General features: G+C 49.8%; 3 protein-coding genes across 3 annotated transcripts; all 3 read right to left on the reverse strand.

Annotated features, from left to right (window-relative positions):
- Positions 1-1373: 1373 nt before the first annotated feature.
- Positions 1374-1580, reverse strand: MFIFM68171_06764 (uncharacterized protein; the record flags this gene model as incomplete). The annotated part of the gene is made up of 1 exon (XM_071062184.1): positions 1374-1580. One exon carries the CDS (start codon positions 1578-1580, stop codon positions 1374-1376), a length of 207 nt encoding a protein of 68 aa, XP_070918285.1.
- A 14060-nt stretch (positions 1581-15640) lies between these two features.
- On the reverse strand, positions 15641-17047 carry MFIFM68171_06765 (MACPF domain-containing protein; the record flags this gene model as incomplete). Its single annotated transcript, XM_071062185.1, has 8 exons — positions 15641-15757; positions 15811-15865; positions 15925-16189; positions 16255-16372; positions 16428-16545; positions 16599-16726; positions 16783-16850; positions 16906-17047. The coding sequence occupies 8 exons, from the start codon at positions 17045-17047 to the stop codon at positions 15641-15643; spliced, it is 1011 nt and encodes a 336-aa protein (XP_070918286.1).
- A 71-nt stretch (positions 17048-17118) lies between these two features.
- MFIFM68171_06766 (uncharacterized protein) lies at positions 17119-17899 on the reverse strand (the record flags this gene model as incomplete). Its single annotated transcript, XM_071062186.1, has 4 exons — positions 17119-17214; positions 17272-17439; positions 17529-17619; positions 17673-17899. 4 exons carry the CDS (start codon positions 17897-17899, stop codon positions 17119-17121), a joined length of 582 nt encoding a protein of 193 aa, XP_070918287.1.
- Positions 17900-18367: the final 468 nt, after the last annotated feature.

Below are 18367 nucleotides of genomic sequence, written 5' to 3' on the forward strand. Positions count from 1 at the left end.
TGTCGTCATCTATTCACTTGGAAGATCAAGGTAAGTAGACCAAAACTCAGCCAGTACCATATTGGAGCTCTCACCTGGTTGCTTGCTAAATTGTTTGAGGTCCATCTAGGTGCTTTTGAAATCCGCGTCCTTTTCTTTCTTCCTTTTTCGTTTTGCCTCTCTCCTCCCCAGTGAGTCAATTAAGATTTATCTTAAAGTTGCTTTTGAGAAGGACTTCAGAACCATGACAACAAATGGGCTCAGATCTGCTAAACCCGGGTCTGGGTCATTTTCCCTTCATTATCAATAGCACCATCCGCGCGTCCATTTTTCTCTCGAATGGCTCGTCGACAAAGAAGATAACCCTCTTATATCTGGTCCATCTGACATCTATCGCGTATTCCATGATGAACAGGCGAGGTAGGCGTATTTCCTGGACAAAACCCAGTCTTTCCTCCTGACCCGTGGCGCCCGGGGTTCTTGGATCCTTACTATACTGATGTCAAGGACATCCCAAGCCTGCCGGTGAAGCTTCCTCTGACAGCGGTTTTGCGCTGGCCTCCTCGTTGGCTGTGTCTATGCCCGATCGAGATTGCAAAGGGTCGCTAGCGAGGTTGACAGAGACAACGAGGAATAGAATCCGGAGCTTATGTCCTGTCACCGGATTATATCAAACCTGCGGGAAGAGAGCCCCATCCGGTCCTATGTCTCCTCGGAAGTTGGCAGTTACTCTTTCAACATCTCCAAGACGGCTTGGAGCCTTGGCGTCCTGACTTTGTGCTGGACATATATATTCTCGTTCAGTTGCTCGAGATGCAGAGTGAAAAGGTGCAATATCAGATTATGGGCCTTGGCCGAAAGCGCGAATTATGATTTGTCTAGACGGCACGTCCCCGGCACTAACGGGGTGACGCTGCGCAACCCTTGAGTCCCAAACTAGGCTAGTCTGTCAGCGGCAAAGGGCTATCACCACGGATTGCTTGCTTCGGCAACGACATCCAGCTTGATCCAGTCTTGTTGGCCCAGGGCTTGCTTCGATACTTGATATCCTGGAACCAACAATCAAGGCACGAAAATTGGAACTTTTGGGGAAGATATTCGTTCAACATCTACCTTAGCTCTAAGTAACGTTAACCCTAATGATCCAAATTTGATAATCGGCGTCCAGCGCCTACCGTCCTTACATCTCAAGAAGAGCACACCAGAACGCCCCAGCCGTTTATCTGGCAAGTGCATCCCAATCCCTCATCACAGTCGGCATCAGTCTCGCATATGTCATCTTCCTGTGATCCTCCCTTCCCCTTCCCCTTTTCCTTTCCCTTTCCCTTTCCCTTTCCACCGTCAGATTGCGGCGATTTTCCCTTAGCCTTTCCCGCTCTCTTCCCACCGCCAGATTACTGCGATCCTCCCTTCCCCTTTGCCGCTCCCTTTCCACCATCAGTGGCCACGCGGGCATATTGGCCATAGGCGTGGGCGTTGTCGTGGCCCTCCGGGGCGGACTGTGCCATTTGAGCCGACTGACTACCGGCGCCGTGCTGAGCTGCGGCTGCTGAAGCCCCGAAAACGCCAACGGCGAGGATGACAAACCTGGAGAGCTGCATTTTCAATGTATAAGGGGTGAAAGAGGACTGGATGGAGATGGGATTGTTTTTGGAGTGTATGGCTGGATTTGGCGTTGGTTTTTGTAGAAGCTGAAGAAGCTATATCAAAGCCGCTGGAAGTTGTCGAATACTGTAAGTTGCTGATGGTACTGAAGATGTAGAAGAAGATGATGCGATGACGAGAAGAATAAAATCTGTTCCAAAGGGAGATATCTGGGTCTATATATAATGATCTGGAACCCTAACTTACTCATTCAGAAGACTACTAAAACTATCATGCAGCAGATCAGCCAGGGCTAAACTCAGGATCGGGATCAGGATCAGGGCCAGGATCAGGGCCAGGATCAAGGCCAAAGCCATCGTCAGAACCAAGAAGCTTTACAGGAAGAGCCAACAGTAGGTGAGGCGTTAAGCAGGGCTTGGGAGGGCCGTTAGAAGAAGCAAGTCAGAGGCTAGTCTACTAGGCTAGCCAACGATGGGTCCCCTGGTACTACTATTTACCAACAATGCACTACAGAGGAGAGGCACCAAGATCTAACAAAAGCCCAGAGCTCCCGATTGGAACAGGCCCGCACGGAGTAACTGAGAGACTACTTGTTTAAGTAACTGGTCACAGGCTGCCCTACTCCCTATTGTATATGTGGGTGTGTCAGGGAAAGTGAAACAGTGGATCATCTTGTTGTATGCTGCACAAAACCACCTAAGCCTAAAACTTGGCGAAGAGCTGAACTTCGTATTACCTACCGGGGATCTTATGTGAGGACCGGCTGAGCGGGGCCAGCGTGAGGCGCGGTCCGGAAGCCTCGGAGCCGCAGCGTAAGCGAGCCTCAGAAGCAACAACGGCACTAAGCTGGAATAGCATAATTAGCACGTCAGATGAGCGTCGAAGGAGCGCACCAGCAAGGAGGACGACAAAGCAGCAGAGCGGGGAAGTAAGCCCTAGCGATACTGTCACGGGCATAAGAAGGAGGGCGGGAGACAGAGCTTAGGAGAGAGGCAGAGTTCAATGAGACCACCACTCGACCCCTAACGAGCACTCTACTCCTATATTACGCGTACACTGCTTGTACCCAGACACTCTGGTCTTCTACCCTTAGATCCTTGATCCTCACATGTTGAACTCTTTGCCTTCCGGGCGACTAGACCGTCCGGGACGAGCATAGTACCAAGGCGTCAACGCGCTACTCTCAATCAGCTTGCAAGCGAAACAGAAGGCTCGCTTATATCAAATAGCCAGCCTTCCAGCAGCGCTTAACTCCCTGACATCCCTGAGATTCCCGACGCTCAAGTCCTTAATCCCCTTAGTATGACCTAAGGATACCTGCCTACGGACAATCCGCTCGCTAGCCGTTCCCCCGCAGCGTAGCTGGGTACACTGCCGCCTGAGCGCCAGCAGCGACTGCTAGAGGAGGAGCAACAACTTGACGAGGAGATCGCTATCGCTCGAAGACAGGCAATGCTGTGCCGTAAGAGAGCTGAGCTAGAGCTGCTCCTCCGAGACCAACCTGTCCCGGAGCCCGAACCTCTGTCTCATCCAACGGTATATCCTTCCCGGGAGGCTCTCTTGACCCCCCCTAACCCCACTCTTGCGAGCCCTGTAGGCGTAACGCCCCAGCAGCTCGGAGCAGTCGTACTAGGAGGAGTGACTTGGAAGACCCCGGCGCTCACCTATCCTACGTACAATGGGTCCAGTGCAACTGCCCTTTGCAATTTCCTCTTCGACTGCAAAGCGAACTTCGCCCTTATCGGCAATGTTCTAAGCAGCGACCGCGTTATATATACGGTGAGCTGCCTCTACGGGACCCCAAAGAACGCTTGCCAGCTACGTACCAGCAGCTGGTAAGCACCGCTCGGCGGATCGAAGATAGTCAGCGAGCCGAAGGAACGTCGGGCTACCGCTCCTGGCCGCGACCCCCTACCGCCCTCGAGCTAGGCAATAGGAGCGCTCAAGCCCCGCCAATGCGACTAGGGCGCAACGTTGTCTGCTATAACTGCGGAAAGGAGGGCTATATCGCTAGGAATTGTCTGTCGGGGCCGTCCAACCCCCCAGTACTGGAGAGGGCGGACAAGCAGCAACAACGCTGCTATACCTATAACCAGCCCGGGCACTACTCGACCAATTGCCCCTAAGCGGTCTGCGGACGATGCGACTAGGTAGGCCATACAGCGCTCCGATGCCCCAACGACAGCCTTATCAGCAACAGCAACCAGACCCCTCTGCGAGAACGCGCTAGGGCCGTAGCGGCGGAGCGATAGGACAACGCGGGGGGCACCTCTCGTCGTATAGAATCCGATGTTATGGTCAGATTGCAGGGGAGTTGGAAGAAGGCACCTGCAATGCTCGATTCGGGAGCGGATTACAATCTGATCAGCTATAGCTACCTTGCTAAGCACTCCCTCTTCGAACACTTCGAGCCGTCTATAGGGCTTACTGGTATCGGAAATAAACCTGTATGAACTTACGGAGTGTATCCCCTCTATGTGCGTGCTACCGACTGCAAAGGCAGAACTCAGACGTACCTTCTGCGCCTTATAGTCGTAGATATCGAGCCCTTTGTCGTCATTCTCGGCCAGCCTTGGCTCGAGATGGCCAACCCCGATATCGACTTCTGAAGCAAGATGTGGATGTACCTGCCTGAGGCGCTACGAGTGAGCTTATGCGTTGAGCCTAAGCAACCGTAGGCGGGATCTGTATTCGCCCTCGCAGCTATTGTCCCCTCTAGCGAGTGTCAAAAGGGTCAGGCGCTAGTCCAAGGATCAGGATCATAGGATCTAGTGCAGGAGTTAAACCTATGTATTCTAGTCAGCTAAAGCAGGCTGGTAGCTAACTGCGCCAGTGTACGGACGTTATCCTATACGCGTATCTCGTCTATAAAAGGAGCAATCTCTCTAGCAAAGATAGACGGGATAGAGGAGAGCAACAGAACACAAGAGGGACAATCAACACAATCAAGAGAAGACATACATAAAATCCTGAACTGTCATTTCCCAAGATTCAGAGGTGCCGTGTTTCCGACAGCGAGGACCCCGCTAACGTAACGTACGAGTTAGAGTAGCTGCAGCTCCCCGAGGCTTACCGGGTGTATAAGAAGCTGTTCTATAAGTCTGGGATTTTGCCTTTCCCCTAGACGACGATGAAGCATCGTATCGAACTTGTAGACGGCGCGCAGCTACCCTAGGGGCCGATTTACCCACTAGGGGCAATAGAGCTCGAGACCCTATGTAAATGGCTTAAGGCCGCTACAGAGAAGGGCTGGATACAACCCTCAATAAGCCCTGCAAGCGCCCTTATCCTATTCGTCCCAAAGAAGGGAGGCGAATTGCGCCTTGTCGTCGACTACCGAGGACTAAATGCGGTAATACGCAAGAACTGCGTACCTATCCCGCTGATTGGAGAGATCCTTAACCGCCTGTTATCGGCCAAGATCTATACCAAGATCGACTTAAAGGATGTGTACTATCGCATCAGGCTCAGCGAGGGCGACGAGTGGAAGACCGCCTTTCGCATACGATACGGCCACTACGAGTTCCGTATAATGCCGATGGGGTTAGCCAACGCCCTAGCGACCTTCTAGACGTATATCAACCAAGCATTATCTGGACTGGTGGACGTTATATATATCGTCTACTTAGACGATATCCTGATCTACAGCGACGACGAAGCAGCGTATGAGTAGTATATAAAAGAAGTCCTCGATCGATTGGAAAAGGCCGACCTCTACACCAATCTCAAGAAGTGCCAATTCTATACTACTGAAGTCGAGTTCCTAGGGTATATAATCTTACCCGAGGGGATCGCTATAGAGCCGTCCCGTGTCGAGTCCGTTATGTAGTAGCCGCTCCTCTATAGCATATACGATATCTAGGTCTTCTTAGGATTTACAGGGTTCTACTGTCATTTCATTAGAAACTATTCGAAGATCTATACCCCTCTAACAGACCTCCTACGCGGCGACCAGAAACGCCTATTCGTGCTCACAGAGGAGGCGGCCGAAGCGTTCGAGCTACTAAGAAGCAAGTTTAGCGAGGCCCCTATCCTCAAGTATTTCGATCCCTCCCTGCCTATCCATGTAGAGACAGATGCCTCGAAGCGCGCGATTGGAGCTATGCTCTCGCAGCTCTACGAGGATCGGTAGCATCTGGTCGCCTTTAGGTTAAGGAAGCTTATACCTGAAGAGACGCACTACGATACTGGAGATGGGGAGCTGCTTATGCTCGTCGACGCCTTCTGTACCTGGTCTCAGTACCTCTTCTATACCTAAGTCCCGATTATGGTCTTGACAGACTATCTTAACCTGGAGTATTGGAAGACCAAGAAGAGGCCGAGCTAGCGACAGCTGCGTTAGAGCGATAACTTAGCTGCATTTGACTTCGTTATTAAGTACCGCCCTGGTATTTAGAACCCCGCTAACGGTCTTTTATGTAGGCCAGACTATATAGAAGAGGAAGAAGTGGACGAAAACGCTGAGAACCCGCTGCTTCAACTCCTGTAGGACAGGGTTGAACGAGGGCAATAAGAGAACCCCGGCCCTTGCCCTGTTGTTACGGCAGTCCGAGGACTGCTCCGACTATGTCCTGAAGCTGCGTTGCCGTTGCGTATGAGGATAGCTGAAGACGAAGAAGCTATTGAAGAAGAAAAAGAAGAGTTTAAGAGGTTGCTGCTGAGTTAAGAAGGCTAGAGTGATATAGTCGTCTAAAAGGTCTAGGACTACGGCGAGAAGCGCAGCTGTAGCTCTATAGATAAGGACGAGGGTATTATATCTGATGTTTATAAGTAGATACATGTCGTTAGCGCTAGCCCCCCCGAGGGACCGTATTGTAGTTATTATACTATATTTAGCGTCGGGGGCCTCTGCCGTCGTATAGGGAATAACTCTTATAATAAGGCTATACCTGATTACTATATACCTATTATAGATGCCTCTAGTGCTAAAAACAGAGATTACAGGACCTAGGCGAAAGGAGAGTAGCTCTCTTTAGAAGAGTTGTTGCTTGAAGAGCAATAGAAAGATCAATGGCTTTAGTCAGACACTCGGAGGAAGTGGCGTAGCAGTAGCAAAGGCTCGTAGAGAAAAGGAGAGGACAGGCTCGTCCGTTACTAAGGTAGAGTATATATTCCCCCCTCCCTTAGGTACGAGCTAATTAAGAGCTATTATAACGCACTAACCGCAGGCCATAGAGGCTTTAAGAAGACGCAAGAGCGCCTAGGGCGCAACTACTTTTGGCCGTTTATAAGAGAAGACGTAGTGGCGTACGTTAACGGCAACTATATGACCTGCCAACGTACGAAGCCGTATATGCACCGCCTTTACAGCTTGCTTGCAGCGCTGTCGGTACCCAACGGACTGTAGTAGACGATTATAGTAGACTTCATTATAGGCCTACCAACCTCGATTGACCCTCGGACAGGCAAGGCATATAACGCTACCCTAGTTGTAGTAGACAAGTTTATGAAGTACGCTCTCTATATCGTAACAACTACGACGCTTACAGCAAACGCCTTCGCAGAACTGTTCTTCGACTACGTCTACCAGCCCTTCAGACTTCCCCAGTCTATTATATCTGATAGGGGCAGCCTATTTATAAGCTCCTTCTAGAAGACCTTATACAAACTCTTGGGTATTAAGCAGCGCCTGAGTACTGCGTATTACCTGTAGACTGACGAGTAGATAGAGCACTAGAACCAAATACTCGAGTACTATTTATATACGTTCTATAGCTACGATTAAATGGATTAGACATATCATCTATACCTAACGGAGTACGTCTATAATAGTTCCTACTATACGGCGATACGGTTAACTCCGGCCTTCCTTCTCTATAGGTTCTACCCTCGAGATCCCCTGGACCCCATAGCAATTCCCAAGAGCGCCGTCCCCGCTGTAGATAAGCAAGCGAGACGCCTGTCAGCGAGCCGTAGGAAGATCTACAATATCCTCGTCGCTACCAACAAGAACTACGAGAAGTGGTATAATCGCAAACGGGAAGACATGGCGTTCGAGGTTGGCCAATAGGTCTGGCTTTCAACGAAGCACCTCAAGTAGCGGCGCCCGAGCAGTAAACTCGCAGATAAATATCTAGGGCCCTTCAAGATCCTTAAAATTATTAGCGACAAGAAGATGGTATACGAACTAGACCTGCCGTAGCGTTACTGCATCTATCGAGTCTTCCCAATTACCCTGCTCGAACTATTTAAAGGTAGTGAGGAACAAGCTCGAGAGTAGTGCAAAAGAGTCGACGTCGAGCTAGAGGAGTAGCATTACGAGGTAGAAGCTATTATCGACTATAAGAGCCCAGCGAGGAACAGGCAGTTCCTAATCAAATAGAAAGGGTATCCGCCTGAGGATAATACCTAGGAACCTAGGGAGTACCTAGATAATAGACTACTGTTAAGGGCGTACGAGGCAGAACTAGCGAAGGCGTAGAGGCGACGCAGGGTATAAGTACGTAAGGGTATACTAGGGCGAGGGAAAAAACTTCGATTTGTCTAAAGGGCATTAAAAAACTTACGAAAAGCTGTATATTAGCAGTACTCCAACTACTCCTCCTTACTCTTAACCTCAGTATCCTCCTCCTCTATAGGGGCAAGATAATCAGCGATATACGAAAGCAGCTCCTCTATATCGCCTAAGCGTTTCCAGATATTGGTTAGAACTACGGTCTACGCTTCCAGCAACAGAGAGAGCTCAGAAGCAGCGCCCGAGGACGCAGGCGAGCGACCAGCACTACCAAGAGAGGCGAGCAATAGGCCCTTAGCAACCCCACTAAAGTAGCGGAGACGCAACGTACAACCAACGCGCTTAGCACTGGCACGGTAGGCAGCGAGATCGGAGGAACAAGGCGCGGGAATAGCGAAATCCTTGAGCGCGCGTAGGGCAGCATTGCCAGCCTCCTGGACCTCGATCGCGAGAGCATCAGTCTAGATAGGAAAGCACTATTAGCATAGGGAATACACAGCGAGGAAGCAGAAGGGAGAACTTATAGACTCGCCAGGCTTAGGGAACTCTATACGATCGAAGGTCTCTATAAAGCGAACTACGGTAGTCAGAGCATTAGGAGGAACCTAGAAGGATCAGACGCTGCTGTCGGATGCACAGCACCTCTGAACGTTCGGAGTTAAACTTGGGATGGAAATTCAGATGTAAATTGAGGATAGAAAATTGAGGATGGAAAATTGAGGATGTCTTGTTTTCTTCCTTGTCTAACGGAGGTGAGCCTCCTTCTTATTCCCAATTTCCTGGACCACGGAGACCCGGGTTAACAGGTCTCCGAGAGATCGGATCACACTTATCCGAGACGCACTAATCCGGATCACACTGATCCGGGTTCGTGTTTTGCAGATCCAGGATCCAGCTTCTTGACCCTTTTGACAGCTGCTACTAAGCGCTGTAGGAGTAGTATAAGCTAAGGAGGGAGGACCTACCAGTAGGTATATATGATTGTAGGACGTATAGCGGGAGTAGCAGGTGCTGGAGTTCCTCTAATTCTTGTAACTGGTAGAGGGACTCTTCTTCAGTATACGGCAGAGGTACATTCGGCAGCTGTATATAATTAGCAGGGAGTTAGCGGCAAGGGGAAGGATATTTACAGGATGATATAGTAGGCGCCCTCAATAAACTTATCACGAGCTTCAGGGGTGCTAGTAGCGACCGGGGGGGACAGGAGAGTATCGTCTTCGACCTAAGGGAGTAGGTCAGAAGCAGCGAGAGTATAGAAAAGGAGGATCCAACCTACTAGGGAACTAGGGGACACCGGGGCGACCTTAGACTTCTTAGAAGAGCTAGGAGGCTCTTTATCATCTTCGGCCTCAGATAAGGTTAGTATATATAAACCCCCTATAGTAGTAGTGAGGGCGCTATATATAAAGCGTTTATCCGATATAGCTGTCAGGTGCAGGAGAGTGTCAGGTGCAGGCGGGGCACTGCCAGGGTCAGGGGCCTATAAATTACCGGCTTCGCCGGAAGTTTTGGAACGTTCAGAGTTCAACACTGTCACCTACCACCTCCTTAGAAGCGATAGCTGCGCAGACGCCGCTCCTTCAATGCGAATCATCCTTTCACTCTTCTTTTCTCATAGCAATCCCCAATTTTCGATCTGACAATAGCGAACTAAACGGAAGGGGTGTCGAGAGCGGAGCGAGAGCAGTAGAGCGAGAGTAGTGTAGTAAGAGCAGTAACAGCTACTATAACCTACTAATAAGTCAGCAGACTAGCCTATAAGTGCATAGTATAAGCGATAAAAGAGTATAGTAGGTACGGGTAAGAAGGAAGGAGATGGAGGAGTAGGAAGGGCATAACCTATAAGTACAAGACTATAAAGAAGAAAAGAGGAAAGGAATTGGTAGGAGAGAAGGCCTATTTATACCTAAGGCTAGGGCTAGGCCTACTTTTCCTAGGACAAAGTAAAATTCGGTATAAAAAGGATAGTAAGATAGTAGATCGAGGATAACTACTAGGAGCCTGGACAGAACTACCTCTACGCTACGACTACGTAACCTAGGTGCAACCCTTCTATATTACCAACTCCGACTTCTTTCCCTCAGTAAAAATTCCCTTTCCCCTACCTCTGAGTCATTAACGTTATACATATACTATTGTTAAGCCCAGTAGGAGGGCAATAATAGGTAATTCCATTAACTACTGTACGACTCGACGCAGCGATCCCGACGCGCCCGCGCCTACAACCTGCAGCGTTAGCGTACCTGTAAATTCCAAGGACTGCAAGTACCTGTACGACTAGCAGGTATAAGAGCTGGGGAAAATGCAGCGGTGCGGACGACCCTTCGGTTATCGGCGCCTTAGGCGCTATATGGGAGGGGCAACTACGCAGCTCGCGCATACGGCTAAGGTAGCTGGAATTCGGGCGGTGACCGCTCATAGGAGCATATGGCCCGGGCAGCTCCTGAGAGCAGGAGCCCGGAAGGAGGGAGGCTCTATGAGGACCGGCTGAGCGGGGCCAGCGTAAGGCGCGGTCCGGAAGCCTCGGAGCCGCAGCGTAAGCGAGCCTCAGAAGCAACAACGGCACTAAGCTGGAATAGCATAATTAGCGCGTTAGATAAGCGTCGAAGGAGCGCACCAGCAAGGAGGACGATAAAGCAGTAGAGCGGGGAAGTAAGCCCTAGCGATACTATTACGGGCATAAGAAGGAGGGCGGGAGACAGAGCTTAGGAGAGAGACAGAGTTCAATGAGACCACCACTCGACCCCTAACGAGCACTCTACTCCTACGTTACGCGTGCACTGCTTGTACCTAGACACTCTGGTCTTCTACCCTTGGATTCTTGATCCTCACATCTTAATTAGCCCCGTACTACAAGACTGGAACCGATGGCTATTCAGTAAGATGTTGGGCTACTTGGTGCAATACGGCCTTGCCTAGGGGCTAGGGTTGGGGGTTGGAGAGGCACGAGGAGGAGCAGGATGCGGCTGTAACCGGAGTCGAAGGCTAAAGGGGGTACGGTTTATACCCAAACTCGCAGAGGCAGAGCCCGACAAATCCGCGCCTAGGCCGTATCTACCGACTAAACATGCTGAGGTTTGGTTTCGACTCTCTCGTGAAAAGGCCGGCGAGCGAGACAATGACGGTCACAAAACCCGAGGGTGGATTTGCCACTAACGTAATCCATAAGCGAGCCGTACACCTAAGCGAGTCGTACAGTCCCCACCACAACGCGTCCTCCTTGCACCCAATATCAATTTTTTCTACAACCCAATATGGCTTCTACTTCAAAGGAAGCAAGGCTAATCTTAGCCCTCGAAGCTATGTAAAACAACAAAAAGTTAAGCCTTCGAGCCGCAGCCGGGTTCTACAACGTACCGTCTATGACCCTCTCCAACCAACGCGCCGGCCGGCCTGCACGACGCGATATTATACCAAACTCGCGTAGGCTTACGGATTCTGAAGAGCAGGTTGTTGTTCAATATATCGTTGAGCTAGTTGTATATGCATTTCCACCTAGACTATATAGTGTGGAAGATATGGCCAACTAACTGCTACGTGTATACGACGTGCACCCTGTCAGTAAGAACTGGGCTTCCAACTTCGTCAAACGCTATCTAGAGCTCCGTACAGGTTGGACGCGTAGATACGACTACCAGAGGGCTAAGTGCCGTATGATCCAGAGAGGGTACTTTCTATACTGGATGTACAGCTTCGTACGCCAACACCCCCAGCCTCAGAGCCTAATACAGTATAACTTTGGGCCCTCCAGATATCACATAACCTCCGAGAAGCCGAATCGCAGTCAATACTTATCAAGACTCGTATTACCAACCATCAAAACAGCTCTCTAACTTCAATATTGGGTGCTGTAGATCAATTTACTAAGGGTACGATGGCTATAATGCATCATGTAGCTCTCTTTCGGTCAGAGGTCTCTTCGCTCTGCAAGGCCAACGAGACATTAAGCAAGCGCTGGAGAGCTAAAAGAACACGTGTACAGCTTGGAGGATCACTTACTGTACAAGATGTACAGGATCTACTAGCCCAGAAGGCTGTGGGTAGCGAGGTAGTAGGAGATACATAGCCAGAATGTAGTAGTACAGCGGGGGGGTCTTACGAAGGTTCGGTGCTATGGTGTGTGCGGCAAGCCTAGTCATAATGCCCGTACTTGCTAGGAGGCTATTGAATCCTCTGATTCAGCTGTTTCTGATGTAATTGTAGTTGGTTGATAGTATTATTGTGTTGCAACTGAGGATAGTTGTTATAGGGTAGTGGGGACTGTACGACTCGCTTAGATGTACGGCTCGCTTATGGATTACGTTAAGTCTACAGCTGAGAAGACTGGGGGAGGATATATTCTTTGCCACGAAGAGGAATGCAAAGAAGTGGAAGAGAAAAAAGAGGCTGGAGGAGGCGAGAGTATGCGAACAGCAGGTCAAGCGCGTGACCTAGGGAGATGGCTGGAGGCGGTATGCTGGTTGCAATGACTTCATGGGACAGCTCTAGCTTGTGAATGCTGAAGGAGATGAGTATGAGCTGCCCGTAGATTGTTTGGTGGTACGTGAGAATAATACTACTTAGGTGCCACTTGTTCATTTCAGTCTAATTCATAATCGGCAAGTTGGCAGCGCTAAGACAACGTGAAAACTTAACTTGGTTGTTTGGAAACACGAGGGCCTGGAGATCCCCACTATGGCTGAGGAGCCATCACCGTGTTCACCGCGACGTATTTAGATGTTCCTGCTACTAGAGTTCATCCTAACTAGCCTTCCAATTGATATCTACCGATTCGAGACCCTTACAATTACTCCAGGTCCGTACTGCTCCAGATCCGCACCGGTCCCAGATGGGGGTGCCAGATCAGTACGGATCTAGACCCATTGAACAGAACAGGTTTGAGGTAGTACGTGTCAAAAGGGTCAGGAAGCTGGATCCTGGATCTGCAAAACACGAACCCGGATCAGTGTAATCCGGATTAGTGTGACTCGGATAAGTGTGATCCGATCTCTTGGAGACCCGTCAACCCGGGTCTCCGTAGTCCAGGAAGTTGGGAATAAGAAGGAAGTTCACCTCCATTAGACAAAGAAGAAAACAAGACATCCTCAATTTCCATCCTCAATTTTACATCTGAATTTCCATCCCAAATTTAACTCCGAACGTTCAGAGATGCTGTGCATCTGACAGTACGGATCTGAGAGCTCGGAATCCCAAAGAGAATGTATATCCGAAGGATACCAGTCCGATTAAGCGTTCAAAAAGAGACCATTTATACAACAATGAATGCAACCCTTTGCGAATTTACTTGAAGGCTAGAATGTACAGTTCTGTAGCAGCTTTCATTTTCTATCCTCGCTACCCACGCATCACAGTCCTTGAATTGCATCATTCAGCCACTTTTGGCCACTAATAGGCTCACGAATATAGGATTACGCCTATCATAGACCGGCAATTCAACACAATCGACGGCGCATAGATAACCATGAAATACAAGTGTTTTGGCATAGAAATCTCCTTATTCAACATCTTCATCCAGATGCATCAAGGCAGTCTTCAGAATTTCCTCTTGGTCCCAAACGTACACCTAGTAAAGGCTGCCTTCCTCCTCCCTCAACGATATAGCGAGCTTCCCGAATCCGGTAGCAACCGTCGTAATCAAGTAAACCCCACTGAAAAGATCAAAGAGCTACCACTTCTTCTCACCTGTATTCGCCCAGGCTGATTTGAAGGACTAGCTATTCACTGAAATTGATAAAAACTAGATAAATAGAGCAGTTGCGTTAGAATAGCTTCAACAGGTATATATCTCCCAGACCCAGCTATAGGATCCTTCCCATCGACGGCTATTGATCCTGAACAGCCATAACAGCTATTGAAATGGAGCGGAAAACACACATTCACTCCATCAACCAAACAACAAGATAACAAAACAAGGGGAGGGACAACGACTGAGAAACCTGACAACAAACCAGGATTCCCAGCAACGCGGCTTGGATCAAAGTAGCAAGACAGGCAGGACTCCCTCTGATCAGAGGGAGGCCGCAAAGACAGCTCCCAATGGAGCACGCAAATCGAAAGAAAGAATTGGTTGAACTGTTGATCTTGATTGTCCTTGACTGTCGAAGGCTGACAGTCAGGACAGTCTTAAATACAGAAAAAGTGGACCCTCAGTCCGATCACCTGATCCAGCCCGGAGGGCTGGGAACCCGATACCCCGGACCTACACCGCCGGACCCGAAGTCCCGGAGTTGTCTTAGAGCGCCATCTGGCCAGTGCACTATTTCCCATTTCACTATACAACTACCGAATTTATATAGGAGTAGTTCAATAACAATATCCAAATGCTCTTTCTACTAGCTTATATCTCTTATATTCGTCAGCCGTTGGATTTATTAGTCTTCTCTCTCCTGAAATACACTTACCATAAGCCCTTTAATAAAATGAATAGCTGGTCAGAATCAACAGTTGTTAACAAGTAGTTGTGTCGGAAACACGGCACCTCTGAATCTTAGGAAATGACAGTTGAGGATCTTGTGTGTCTTCTCTTCATTGTCTTGATTGCGTGTCTTATGTCCCCTCTCTCTACTGGAGAGCTTGCTCCTTTTATAGACGAGATACACGTATAGGGTGACGTCTATACAGTGGCGCAGTTAGCTACTAGTCTTCCTCAGCTCAATAGAGTACATGGGTTTGGCTCCTGCACTAGATTCTGTGATCCTGATCCTTTGGACTGGCACCTGACCCTTTTAACAGTTGAAGCTGAAGTACATTGTAACTGCTTGTCAAGAGGCTATTATAGCCTATAATATCAAAGCAAGATGGCGGATAACTCCTTTCACATAAGAGCTGGAGGACGGCTTTTTCAAGTTGGAATTATGAAGGTTCGTTGACTATTCCAGAGGTCAAATTACCTTTGCCACCACATGGCAGGAGACGCGAAAAGCTCTACGACAGACCGACCGCTTTTCCCAGCCGCTATAAGGGCGCAAATGGCTGCACGGAGCCCGGGCAATAATTCCTGGTTTTTACAGCGATTTGCCGTCAATTCGGCTGCAAATTCGTGTAGATTGAGCTTCATGGTGGAAAGTTGTAGGGTTGGAAGAATGGCGGGTATCGCGTTATGAGCGCGACTCGCGTTTTAATTGATATGGGGTGGCCGGAGACTTCTGACCCCTGACTATAAGTAACCTCGTAGCAACCAGTCTCGTCTGGAATGACGCATCACGGTTTCGGTCTAACGAGGGTATCATCCAGGGCGCAATTGCCTGGCGGTACGGGATCCGTCCTGTCAAGCTTAGAAAACGGCATCCCAAAGTACTTGGTAGAGCAGTGCTGCAATCTTTCTTTGTATTGCGCAATGGTCGCCTTCACTAATTACACCTGGATGTCTGCTTTGAAGTATAGGTAATCAGACTCAACCCGTTATCTCTCTTCGTTTCCGCACCTGTCTCTGATCTGAAGACCCAATGAGATAGATTCATAGCATTGTATTGCGCCGGCAAAGTTGACAGAGAGTCACCAGCCAATCCCTGTGTCCCAGCAGGCCGCATCATGGACTAGTACCGGAACGCAACTCATCACACCTTTGCCGGAGTGCTCCCCCCAGCATCAGTTTCTTCTTTCTCAGTCGCTGTCGTGTTCGTCGCCACCAACTTTGTACTTCAGCTTCTCATCCACAGTTGCTCTCAGGTCTGGGGACAGAGTGCGAATAAAGTCCAGCATCCCAGTGACATCGGATTGCTGTGCAATAATTAGGCTCCGTATTCTCCAATTAGTACGTACCGAACGCTTACCTGGCATATCCGCCAGTTCTCGTAGGGTCCCACTGTAGAACACCAAGCGGGAGGGCTATAACACGTCAGTAGAGAGCTTCAGATTTGGATCAGATCAGGGGCATAATTATATACTTGTTGGCCAGCAGGGTGTTTCCGCCTTGGGCTCGCCAGGAGATACTCTTGTTCAATCTGCTCTGTGCCTGGGCCTCCTTATCCGTCGACTCGGTCTGGTGCGAGGCACTGGCAGATGCTTGCACAAAGGGGGAAGAGAAGGAGGCACTGGCCGCGATCTTCATTCGGTTGGCTTTCTCGGACGCGCTGGCGCCAGAGATGTTGCTCGAGGATTCAGACGAAAAGAGCCTGCCACCCAGCTCGACTCGCCGGGCAAAGAATTGACCTGTATTGGAATCATTAGGCTGGGATTGTGCTTATGTCCAACGCAAGAGGCGGGAAGAAGCATACCGAATTTTTGGTGCCATTCCACCAGGTCCTGTGTGCTTTCAATGTCGCCCAGTTCCTTCGCACACTGGGTGGTCAATTCCACACTCCACTTGTCGAAGTAGATCACTACCCGGGGAAACTGTCGCCAATAGTAAGTACCCATCCACGAGGACAGGGATGACGTTGTCTCATACATTGTAGGTGATATTCATCGTGCGGGTCTTTTCGGAGGCTGCCTTGCTGATGGCCTCTTGCGTGCCCTTGCTGAACCCAGCCTTGACTTCGCCACTGAATCCTCCTGCACCACCGCCACTAGGTAAGTCAGTAGCCTTCTTCATTACTCCCGTAACCAAAGCTCTACCTACATGCTTCCTTCTATGTCTGTCTGGGAGAAGGAGCTCGACGCCAACGAGGTGGAAATGGCATCGGCCGTCTCGAAGACGTCCACGTACGAATCGTCCGCGACGAGATATCGAGGCATGTAATATTCGGTCTATACGGTCAGCCCAGAACCACGTTTCAGGGTACTCGAACCAGACACCGCCTTACGTTCACGTTGATGTCGGATTTCATATCCAACTCATGCCGTTCGAAGGTCCTTGGCTTGAGCTTGAATGCTGGGGGTTGTTACCATGTATTACTGGCACGGGCATTGGCGTTGGAGGAAGATACCTGGATATGGGGCCTTTTCGACCTTGGTGATGAACTCCAGCTTGTCTTCTTTCTCCCTGCTCTTGTTTTCCACGATGGAGAAGACATTTCCGTTCATCAGGCTGTTGTTGCGAATGACACGGTTCCAGTCCTGTTCCGTCATCTCGGATGGATGACTGAGTCTGTCAGTAGTTGGAGCTTGCGCAGAGCCAGACAGGGAGAGACAAGGGAGAACTACGTGAATATATCCGCAGAGGCTTTCCAGTCGGCCTTGCTGAAGGCGCTTTGTAACTCCTCCCACTTGGCCTCTGGAATTGTGATTTTACCGCTCTGCATCATTCATGAGTCGGATATATACTACCATCAAAGGGGGGAGGTTTGACGCACGTCAACAGAGACGCCTAAACGGTCGGAGAGAAATCCTTTCTCGGGAGCTTCACGTTTCTTCTTGGGCTTGGTGATCAGGTATACATTGTATTCGTTGGGCTCTGTCTTGGGAGTTTCTGCGGCCGTCACCTGGGTAGGGTTCTTGCCCCCGGAGGTTCCATTGTCTGGCTTGGGGGGTGGAGGGCTTGGGTCCTTTTTTTTCTCCCTCTCCATCAGTAACATTGCCGTCAACGTGTAAGATAGAAGCTCATCCTTACATTTTCAGTAGCCTGGAGCCCGATGTACACCGAGAAGAGAGTCTTGTCGCGAACCTCGGCACCCTTGTTGGTGCAGAATGCGGACTGCTGTCTGCCTTGTGTTAATTCGCGCAACGCACCTCAGCCGGGGAGATAGCAACCTACTGTCTTGAATCGAGGACCTTTTCCGTGATCAGAAGGCTCCGAATTTGGCCAAGCGTCTTCTTCTTGAACTCGTCAAGACTCTCCACATCGAGGGGAGCGACGCTAGCCTGCTTGGAGGTGTCGGCATCCACATCATACGCTTGGACGCGAATGACTACGGATGTTTTTGGCTTGCCACCCGTCGATGTCTTACCATCTGTAGACTCCTTCCCTTCTGTCGCAGCCATGTTGTTTTCGGCCAGTTATGATTAACAGTATGAGGTAATTGTTCGGTAGAGATTTGACGAGAACGAAACTCGAACTGGGGCTCGGAATGTGGCAGTTGTCGACTCCTCGCCTGTTCATGTATCCTCTCACCACATCGTGAGGGCTAAGCCCCGACACGCATCTCTCGCCAGCCCCCTCTCGCTTTGACTGGCTCCAAGTGTCGATCTCTGCAGCGACATGATTTGCGACCCGGTCTGAACCTGGTCGTAGAGTATTGATGTACGCAAACATGCATGAACATGCATGAATCACGCATCTCAGGCGCCGTTCTGTACGTGTACATCAAGGAAGCAAATCAAACCTAGGCCGTGACGTCGTCTAGGTAAGCAAAGCTGGAAAGGATCGTCTGCATGCATTCAGCTGGAATGGTTGATCGGCGGTGATTGCAAGGGCTGAGTGTCCTATCACCCCATGAGTGAGCGCCTAAT

Source organism: Madurella fahalii (assembly GCF_045866475.1).
Source record: "Madurella fahalii IFM 68171 DNA, scaffold_3, whole genome shotgun sequence".
Classification (NCBI taxonomy): Eukaryota; Fungi; Ascomycota; class Sordariomycetes; order Sordariales; genus Madurella; species Madurella fahalii.